General features: G+C 49.4%; 1 protein-coding gene across 1 annotated transcript in view; it reads left to right on the top strand.

Annotated features, from left to right (window-relative positions):
• The first annotated feature begins 8,503 nt into the window (after positions 1-8,503).
• dpt (dermatopontin) overlaps positions 8,504-11,321 on the top strand; it is a 5,397-nt gene continuing 2,579 nt past the window's right edge. Inside the window, exon 1 of the mRNA XM_067229989.1 lies at positions 8,504-8,823. Coding sequence (XP_067086090.1) covers positions 8,549-8,823 — 275 coding nt within the window. The 5' untranslated portion in view covers positions 8,504-8,548. The remainder of the gene's footprint in view (positions 8,824-11,321) is intronic.

Raw genomic sequence — 11,321 nt, 5'->3', positions numbered from 1 at the left:
TCTGACGGCAACCGACTCCGCCCGTAAACTCCTGTAATAAGTTACCCAAGAAGAGAGGGGGGAGCTAAATCTAGCAAATCACGAGCAGTCATTCTTTTGCGTAGGAATCGTTTTCACCATGGGGGTGTCATGACGAACCCAATCCATAGAGAGCAAATACGTTGCTACTGTAAATTTGTGATGTATGGATTTGAATGTAAATGTTACTAGCGTTGTGTTCTAATGCTGTTACAACGCTCAAAGAGAGAAAGTTTTCGTAGTGTGAAGTCACAATGAAGTGACGACGGTTTTCTACCAGAGTTGTTGATTCTGTCTTGCATGCTAACCTGATGCTAACTCGTGTTTTAATACATAATCTCATATCCAAAACCAAAAAGAGAGGTTAACACGTTCATTTTTAATCGTAACAGCAAACACACGTTTTGCTTTATTATTACACATTTGCATTTTTCCCGTTATGACACCAGAGAAACGTAACTAATATTTAACAAAGTAATGCTTGATTACAACGTGTACATTGATAAATATGATACACGGTCAGTTTGTTACTACTGTATGTAGGCCATGTTGATCTGATGTCCTGCTGTTGGTTCAATCAATAAACCAATGACACAGGAACTGGGTTTAATACACTGCTGTTGTATAGACCTACATGTCAGTTTAGAGGTCAGAGGAGGCACACCAACAACTTTCAGATTAGTGTCCGTTATTAACCATCAAAGCTATTCCCATTTCGTACAAAACAACCCTATAAACGATGGCATATTTCACATCCCTCGGATTCTAGTGTTTACTGCTGTTGATATGAATCATGATAATGTGTTTGCTTCACAGACACTTTCACCCAGAGCGACATACAGGGTGGAAACATGACCTGCTCGGTCCTGGTCTGCAGGTAAATGCTCTCACACCTGCTGTCTTTAGTCTGATGTAGTTCTGTGCCCCGCTCCCCTGTGGGCCCGGGGGAATTCGGACCGAAGGGCTGCTTGTTTGCTCAGATCAAGGCCGTGCCAGGTACGTTGAGAGGTGCAGCATTCCCGAGCAGGTCGAGGATGGAATCTGGCATGCGGCGCGGCCACAGCGCTTCAGCTCGTCAACAACGACATAGCTGTGAAATGAACCGAACAGAGGGGATCTTCCTGGGCTGGGACCTCTCACACACACACACACACCACGCACAAGCACATCACACACGTGCATGCACACAGACATGCACACACTGACACACACACCACACACAAGCACATCACACACGTGCATGCACACAGACATGCACACACTGACACACACACACACACCCAGCACTGAGTAAACATCCACTGTTCAAAACAGACCACTACATCATAGGGAGAGAGGGGGGGGGAGTAGAGAGAGAGAGTGAAAGTGTAAAGGAGAGAGATGGGATCTTCAGAAGCTGGTGAACTATTCTTAGTGAGAGGAGTTGTTGTGAGTGCACCTTTCCATCCCTTCCAGAACCATCTCTGGCGTTGGAACCAGCATCTCTCCTTCTCAGTGGAAAACACTGGTCAATGTATTTTCTGGGGTGTGTGTGTATGTGTGTGCGGTGGGAGAGAGGGGGGGCAGGGTGTGCAGCTCTCTGTGTGAGCCCAGAGAGAGAGGCCCTGTCCAACCACGTTAGCACAGAGGTGAGTAAGCAGCACTCAAAGCACAACCAAGTGTAGAGGCTGGTGTTTTCCACTCTGCACACACACACACACATACGCATGTACACACACCAAATGTAGTGTTTCTGAACAGAAGCACCACTTGCAGAAGTCTTGTGAAACGAGCATGGTGAGGTGCTAAATGACTAAATGTTATCCTGATAGCAGGGGAGGTGATGTTTTACATCCTGCCGCTGGTCAGTGGACAGGGAACCAGCAGGGGCTATCTTGGTTGAAAGGTGGAGAGGTTTACCTCAGGGGGGTGTCTGAAGTTAAGTCTGAAAGCTTCCAACAGTCTGGTGGATTATCAGCCTGATGTTGTAGTGAGTCTGCAGAAGGAGAACTACTGGAAGGTCTGATCCACCCTTCAGATTGTCACAATCTGGTGTCGGTCAGCTAGGACATCAGGCGGCTTGGGTTGATAATTTGCTGGCAAGTCATGACATAGCTTCATATGAGGCAAACAGGCTGCCTTTAGAGTCGTAGCCTCGTTTGAGGCAGACAGGCTGCCTCTAGAGTGTACTCTCCACTGGTCTTCACTGCCCCGGGGTGAGGCAGAACTGAACGTCAGAACGATCGATATCTGCTCTGCCTCTCCTAACAACCGCACATCATGATATTTCCATCTGCTTCTAGAAACCAAGGATTTACTTTAGTTACAATAAACGTGGAAAAACAGAATCAAGGCTGTGTAATTATGATGTTACTATTACGTTGTTTGAACATTCCCTCAAATCATAATAACAAACATATTAAAAATGGAAGTTTGCGATTTAAATGAAATGCTTCGATGGCCCAAAGAGGATATTCTGATGTCAGTGTGTTTTCTGTTTCTGCACATCCTCTCTGGAGCCACGGTCAACCTGGCCCTGCCGTTGGGATTTGAAGCCTCTGCTTTCTGATGAAACCTGTTGATTGGTGGAGATCAGGTGTTTTGGCAGTGTAGTATTCAAATGTTCTTGAGTAGAATGAGAATCACAGCGTGTGTTGTACCAGGACTCAGGAGGAAAAGTCAGCACATTATTATTTCCTAGCCACAACAAACGCCGCCAGCCGGTTGGGATGTTGGCTGGCGGTCTGACAAATATTGAATGTCACTTCTCTGTTGCATGAATAAAAGGAGGTTCCTCGCCCACAGCTGGTTAAACACCAGACACTTGTAGCGGTGATGAAACCTGCAGCTGGCTCGCCTTGCCCTGAGGTAGTGTGTGGACAGGACAAGTGTAGACACTGTGTGGTAGTCATGAACGTCAGTGCTCTGGGCTGGTCTCATAGCTGTGATGTTAAGGAGACAGAGACACACGATCACCTGACAGGCAATCCCGGGCAACACGTTGTCACGGCAACATTGATTTTGCGTGACCTTTTTTTTCTCTCTCAGTGAAAAAACGAGATCAACTGTGTCACTCGACCTTGGACTGAAACATTCAGATCCCTCCTCTTAAGTTGTCTAGATAACCTTGTGTCCAGGAGGGGAAAGCCATGGCATCAATAAAGACCAGTGATCTGGAACACTAAGAGGATGATTACTTTCCAGGCAATCATTCTTTCTCTGTCTCTCTCTCTCTCCCACTCTCTGTCTCCCTCCCTCTTTCTTTCTCTTTTTTCTCTCTTATCTCTCCCCCCCCTTGTTCTCCCTCTCTCTCCTCCCGTTCTGCCAGGCTCCTCACCAGCCAAGTCCTCACAAACATCCTCCAAGAAGCCGTGATGCATCGCACTAATGAGCCTCAAGCCCCAAGCAGAACCCGGTACTTTCTTAGACGTTACTACGAACGGTGGTCTTTTGGCTGGCCTCCTAATTTCATCAGTGAAGCCCAATTAAGCGGCTATGGTCTAAAGGGGGGACGGGCGTTCTTGCAGCTGAGGTTGCGTAACTCCGGGCCGTGGAATGCCGTGTTGTTTGAGGAGGAGAGCCAAGCCAGCCATCCATGTATAAGAGTTCAGTAGTAGGAGGATCAGTAGCTAGTACTGACCTCATTGTGTCTGGACGGGACCAAATGCTGATTTGACAAACGTGGTTAGGGCCCCACGACTTGCGGTAAACTGGCGTTCGGAGGCCTTAGATGTTTGGAGGCACTTTGGTTGGAGGGATATTGGATCGCCTCCAGAGATGTTTTACAATCTCCTGCCCTGAGGTCTAAACGCGTTCAGTTCGCTGGGTCACAATAAAGCAGGTGTATTTTAACCCCGTGTTTGCTGATATAGTATTAGCTCTGATAGTGTTATCGTAGCGGCGGCTTTTGTGCAATGTTCACAAAGACCAACAGTTTAAAAAAAATAGTTGTTGTTTATTTTTGTCTGATGAGTTGTACCGAAAACTGTGTAACCTTTTATCTCTGAGTAAACTGAAACTTTCACTATTCCTTCCTTCCATCCCTTCCTTCTATTCCTACTATCACTTCCTTTGCAGTTCAAAGTACAAAGATTTGTTTCATAAGATTCAGCAACTGTCCATGTGATTGCCTAATGTCGAACATGTGTGACATAAGTTATAGATTGACTCCCAGCATACTGATGTTCCCCTGTACCAGAAATATCTCCTTTCAAAGCTAGTGCCTCTGAGACAGGCATAAAATAAGCATCAAATTGAGAATGGCGCAATGTAGGTCATGTTTTTAAAGGGTTTGAAACGGGTGAATGTTCAACATAGTTAACTACACACCACCTACACATTAACCACACACTACCGCTCACACACACACACACACACATCTCATGTGTGGGCTATATATAATACACTTTGCTGCTAACCGCATGCCAGACTTTATTTGGCACAACATCTGTAAACCAGTGAAAACTATTCCTGTAACAACTCATAACAGATAAATAAAAACACCAATATGGGCCAATATGTCTTCCCACATGGGGATGTGATGAGGGTTGCTGGGACACTGAACCAGACATGGGGATGTGATGAGGGTTGCTGGGACACTGAACCAGACATGGGGATGTGATGAGGGTTGCTGGGACACTGAACCAGACATGGGGATGTGATGAGGGTTGCTGGGACACTGAACCAGACATGGGGATGTGATGAGGGTTGCTGGGACACTGAACCAGACATGGGGATGTGATGAGGGTTGCTGGGACACTGAACCAGACATGGGGATGTGATGAGGGTTGCTGGGACACTGAACCAGACATGGGGATGTGATGAGGGTTGCTGGGACACTGAACCAGACATGGGGATGTGATGAGGGTTGCTGGGACACTGAACCAGACATGGGGATGTGATGAGGGTTGCTGGGACACTGAACCAGACATGGGGATGTGATGAGGGTTGCTGGGACACTGAACCAGAACAGTTGTGTCACACAGCCTACGTGCTCCTTCCTCCCCCGGTCGGGAGAGGAGAGCGGGGTGAGGGACCCTGAGGGAGACAGTGGGAGGATATGTAGGGAGAAAGAGAGAGAGAGAGGGAGAGAGACAGTGGGAGGATATGTAGGGAGAAAGAGAGAGAGAGAGGGAGAGAGACAGTGGGAGGATATGTAGGGAGAAAGAGAGAGAGAGTGGGAGAGAGACAGTGGGAGGATATGTAGGGGGAAAGAGAGAGAGAGAGGGAGAGAGACAGTGGGAGGATATGTAGGGGGAAAGAGAGAGAAAGAGGGAGAGAGACAGTGGGAGGATATGTAGGGAGAAAGAGAGAGAGAGAGGGAGAGAGACAGTGGGAGGATATGTAGGGAGAAAGAGAGAGAGAGAGGGAGAGAGACAGTGGGAGGATATGTAGGGAGAAAGAGGGAGAGGGAGAGAGACAGTGGGAGGATATGTAGGGAGAGCGGGGTGATAGGACCCTGAGGGAGATAAGAATCACAGGCAGGAACTCCACAGGCAGACAACCTTGCTGTGTAGACAGCCCTCTGAATGGGCACCATTATCCAGCAGCTAATGGCCCTCCAGTTTCAACACAATCCCCACCTGCCCCCCCTGGGAGGAGGGAGAGAGGAACAAGCCACACGCTCATTGTTACCCCGGAACCAGGGAGAACAGCCGCCGATAGACTTGTTATTGGGGCCGTTATGGATGGTTTTGTTATTGTAATGTGTGTTTTGGGCGAGTGGAGTAGAGAGGTCTGGGGCAGGACACAAACCCTGCTGACGGGACATCTGACTTCGGAAAGAAACGAGGCCGACATCCTTTTACACAACTGATCAAAACAAATCTAATTATTTTCACGTTATTTGAGGAACACTGAGGACCTTCAGAGGGGAGAGATACTATTTTGAAAATCCAGAAAAATATTTAGTTGTTATTGGGACATACAAAATAGTTTTCTGGCATACTAAATAATATGCTACCATGGTTATTAGGACATATTAGACAGTATGCTAGCATGGTTATTGGGACATATTAGACAGTATGCTAGCATGGTTATTGGGACATATTAAACATTATGCTAGCATGGTTATTGGGACATATTCAATAGTATGCTAGCATGGTTATTGGGACATATTAAACATTATGCTAGCATGGTTATTGGGACATATTAAACATTATGCTAGCATGGTTATTGGGACATATTAAACATTATGCTAGCATGGTTATTGGGACATATTAAAAATTATGCTAGCATGGTTATTGGGACATATTAAACATTATGCTAGCATGGTTATTGGGACATATTCAATAGTATGCTAGCATGGTTATTGGGACGCAGCCATTCTCTGCAGGGGCTTCTTAAAACAGGGGGTTCTGGGTAGCCAATGGGGTGTCTCTGACCCTGGGGTCACGACCTCCACCCGAAGGGGCGGGGCCATAACCACAAGCAGATGTGCTCTCTGGGATGTGTTTGATCAGAGGTTGCCGAACACACCTTCAACTGTGCATCTTCTCCTCACCAAACCTCCCGTTCTTCTCACATGCTGTAGAAGTGCTTCGTTGATCAAACCCAAGCTTTGCATGAGCAGCGAGAGTTAACACCAAGATGTTAGAGCAGCCATTTGTCTCTGTGTTGGTGTTAGAATCGCATCAGAGCTGGACACCAACTGGTCATGTTGATACGTTGCGTAGTCGAAGAAGCCAACATCCCTAACCCTAAATAGACCATTTTAAATAGAAGATAAAGTCTATTAATCCATCCTTTCTGCTCTGCTCCATTTAAACTTTAGTGGAAGTCCTTGCTGTGGACTATTCCTGGACATGGGATGGCAGTTATTTCAGGAGCCTTTGAGGCTGTCAGTCCAAAACAGGATCAAAGTCGGAGAGGAAGAGAAAGAAAACAGATTTGTTTCCTTCCTGTTCAAAGTCCTGCAGATGAGGAACTTAAATTAAAAATATGGTGACACCCCCCCCCCACACACACACCGCTCCCCCACACACACACACACACACACACACTCCTTTCCCTCCCCTTTTATTGGAAATGTGATAGCGGACACATCTTCTGTCATCTGGAGGTGAATCAGGACATGCATCATTCTGAATGACTCCACCAACCCATCTGAAACACGGCAACGTCACCACACAGTTTCTGTGACCTCTTCACAACCATATCATCTTCGTCCTCTCACCTTTGGAGAAACAATCCCCTGTTATGTTCCACATGGGGCGGGGCTTAGGGGCGGGGCTTAGGAGCACCACCCATGAGCGGTGGCACAGAGGTCAGATCTCAGGATTGGGCTCCAGATGACCTTTGAGATGTCTCCGCACTAATGGGAGCTGCAGAAGCAACTGGAACCAATGAGGAAGGGATCTTGGACGACTTGCGCAACCTTCCTGTCTTCTTTGCGGTAAGGAACAAAGTATCACTTCTGACCAATCAGAGCAGGGCACTGCCCTGAGGTGCTGGAACAAACCCCCTCACACCAGCGAGTCATGTTGCCATGCTGCCATGGCCCTTGATAAGACGGGTTAATGTTTGAATGTGAGAGCTGTGATCTGATGGGCCCTTTCAAGGGTAATAGGTGTTTATTACTGAGACTTTCAGCAGATTGATCATTTACTAGCAACCTGCTGTTTCTGCTCCCTGCTGGTGAGGGTGTGACTAACACTGCTGATTCTGCCCCCTGCTGGTGAGGGTGTGACTAACACAGATGCTTAGACGCTCTGATGAAGACCTTTGTGTTTCTCCCCCTCACCCATCACCCCCTCACCCATCATCCCCTCATCCCATCACCCCCTCATCCCATCAACCTTTCACCCCCTACGGAAATCCCTTCCTGCAGATTGAAACCTGCTGGTTCATGACAGAACGTGAGAACAACTTCCTCTTTCTGAGCTGTCGAGTCACCAGTATGCATCAGTGTCATGGGGCTGTTGGTTTTTAGGATACGAAGAAAAATGAAACTTGTATGAGCTCACCAGCTATTACTGTAATTTACACAATAAATCTGAATAAAGGATTATTTTCAGACAACCTACTGGCTTTGGAGCTCTGTCTGTCTCCAGCTATAACAGAACCTTTGTCTTAAACAGACAAGCCAACTCTACCTGAGATCCTTTATACAACAACGCTCGACTTTGAAGGATAGCTAGTCATGACCTCTACTATTAGAAACAGGTTTTGAATAAGCCTTTAGACAGCAGTTGACACTATCAAACAATGATGGACCATTGCTAATGATGGAAAAATAATCCCAGTTAAAGACTAACACAAATATTTAAATTACACCAGGCGAGTACATCTTCACCTCACGATCCCTCATCTGTGAGAGAACCGCAAGTCGTGGTCATTTAAGGTGTTCTGCCTCTCTTCACTGCTGAGACGAAGCTACTTCTTCCTCACAGTCCACCTTAAGAAAGGTTTCAAAGTTAGCTCCAAACCATTGACATCCTTCTGGCTGCAAAATGCAGACCACTTCTGGAACATCTGGCCCATAAAAGGTCTGTCAGCCGCAGCTGTGAGTGTGTGTGCACCAGCTCGGTCGGAGACGTGGTCTTGATCCGGGATGAACTCCGCTCTGCTGTTCTGGGTCCTGCCTCTGGCCGTCGTGGTCCTGGGCCTGCCTGACGACCTCCGCGACATGGGCTGGGTGAACGAGTTCCGGCAGGGCTTCAACTTCCAGTGCCCTCACGGAGAGCTGCTGGTGGCGCTGCGGAGCTACTTCAGCCAGGCCGAGGGCTCCGACCGACTGTGGAGCTTCGAGTGCCAGCCAGCGCCCTTGGGACTGGGGGAACCCTCCGACTGCTGGTGGGACGACCTGAACCGCGCCGGGATGGAGTGGTAAGTGCCCCTCCACGGTCATCGCCTCACGTTGTCAGCCTCTACGCACAGGAGAGGAGAGTGTACTGTAGCAATATTTCTGAGTAGTGTCTGGTGATAATAACAAGCTGTAGTCACTGTGTAGATTTTAATCCCTAAACAGCCACTCGAAGAGTAAGCTGATTGGGGTTGCAGGTATCTGCGGTATAAAATCCACATCTTAGCCAGGATTACATATCAGCTCTGTTTTACCGTCAAGTGATTTCTCGGAGTAAACTCTCCTATAATCCACCACTGATGGGACTTTGTGGGGAAATATGTTCAGTTATGCTTACAATTATGTTAATACATCAGAGACATGGACATTTTGTTCTTCAAGAGATTTCTGAAATAGCTCTGTGGGATTTGCTTTTTTAGTTGTTGTTGAAAAACTCCACTTCCACTTAGAAAACAATAACATACCACGTTGATATGTATTTTGTGAACTATTAACATGCAGGTAAAATAATGGTGATATGTATTTATTGGTGAACTGTGCCTTTAAGCACACAGTCACGTAAGAGATGCTCTACGTTGCTGCTGTGGATTCAGAAACATGGTGTTTATCTGGGGGAGGAAGGAAAGGAGGAGAGAGAAGAGGGAGAGACATGGAGAGGGAGAGAGTCTGGGGGAGGAAGGAAGGGGAGAGAAGAGGGAGAGACATGGAGAGGGAGAGAGTCTGGGGGAGGAAGGAAGGAAGGGGAGAGAAGAGGGAGAGACATGGAGAGGGAGAGAGTCTGGGGGAGGAAGGAAGGAAGGAGAGAGACAGAGGGAGAGACATGGAGAGGGAGAGAGTCTGGGGGAGGAAGGAAGGAAGGAGAGAGACAGAGGGAGAGAGGGACAGATGGAAGGACAGAGGTAGGATGGAGAGAGAGGGAGGGAGCCAGAGACATGGAGAAGGAGAGAGAGGTAGCCAGGGAAGGAGGAGGGAGATGGGGAGAGAGAGGGGGAGGAGGGAGATGGGGAGAGAGAGGGGGAGGAGGGAGATGGAGAGAGAGAGGGGGAGGAGGGAGATGGGGAGAGAGAGGGGGAGGACGGAGATGGGGAGAGAGAGGGGGAGGAGGGAGATGGGGAGAGAGAGGGGGAGGAGGGAGATGGGGAGAGAGAGGGGGAGGAGGGAGATGGGGAGAGAGAGGGGGAGGAGGGAGATGGGGAGAGAGAGGGGGAGGAGGGAGATGGGGAGAGAGAGGGGGAGGAGGGAGATGGGGAGAGAGAGGGGGAGGAGGATGGATAAGACATCAGAGAGGAGGCCATCTTTGGCCCATCTGCGGGTGACATGTTATTGCTCCAGAGCGCTGAGGGGAAACACAGCTCATGACCACACCGTCATCCATCTTTACCTCGTGCCACAAGCTCATCCACACACAGAACAAACATCTGTCGTCGCCGTCTCCCCCCCCCACCACCACAAGAGCCCCCTCCTACCCCCCCCCCCCCCCCCCCCCTTTTCATGCGCAGGGAGCAGCAAGGTCTCTGTTAGTACTTCAGACAGGCCTACATAGGTCGTGCCCGGGGGTCAGATTGAGAGAGAACACATGTCGTTCCTTTGTCCCGTCCTACCTGCCCAGCCTGCACGCCCTCCATCATACCTGCCCGGCCGCCACGCCCTCCATCATACCTGCCCGGCCGCCACGCCCTCCATCATACCTGCCCGGCGCCACGCCCTCCATCATACCTGCCCAGCCTGCACGCCCTCCATCATACCTGCCCAGCCTGCACACCCTCCATCATACCTGCCCGGCCGCCACGCCCTCCATCATACCTGCCCAGCCTGCACGCCCTCCATCATACCTGCCCAGCCTGCACGCCCTCCATCATACCTGCCCGGCGCCACGCCCTCCATCATACCTGCCCGGCGCCACGCCCTCCATCATACCTGCCCGGCCTGCACACCCTCCATCATACCTGCCCAGCCTGCACGCCCTCCATCATACCTGCCCGGCGCCACGCCCTCCATCATACCTGCCCAGCCTGCACACCCTCCATCATACCTGCCCAGCCTGCACGCCCTCCATCATACCTGCCCGGCCTGCACACCCTCCATCATACCTGCCCAGCCTGCACGCCCTCCATCATACCTGCCCGGCCTGCACACCCTCCATCATACCTGCCCGGCGCCACGCCCTCCATCATACCTGCCCGGCGCCACGCCCTCCATCATACCTGCCCGGCCGCCACGCCCTCCATCATACCTGCCCGGCTGCCACGCCCTCCAACTGCATTTGCTAAACAAAGCCTCTGCAGGCAGAAACAGACAGGAGTTTGGTTTCTGGAGAACTGATGTTCTGCTAAACACCCGAGGTGCTTCGAGTCCTGAAAGTGTGTCTGACGGTTTGAACAGCTCATGGTCATGTTTACCTTACAGGACCAACACACTCCAGGGTTCAGTGTTGTCTCATTACATATGTGTTTACACTCAAAGATAATAAACCCTCATTAGCTTAAGTTGATATTTTAATGACATCGGAAAAGAACTCTTG

Source organism: Osmerus mordax, chromosome 26, assembly GCF_038355195.1.
Source record: "Osmerus mordax isolate fOsmMor3 chromosome 26, fOsmMor3.pri, whole genome shotgun sequence".
NCBI lineage: Eukaryota > Metazoa > Chordata > Actinopteri > Osmeriformes > Osmeridae > Osmerus > Osmerus mordax.
The sequence above is the reverse complement of the archived record's forward strand: the minus strand, read 5'-3'. Positions and strand labels throughout refer to the sequence as shown.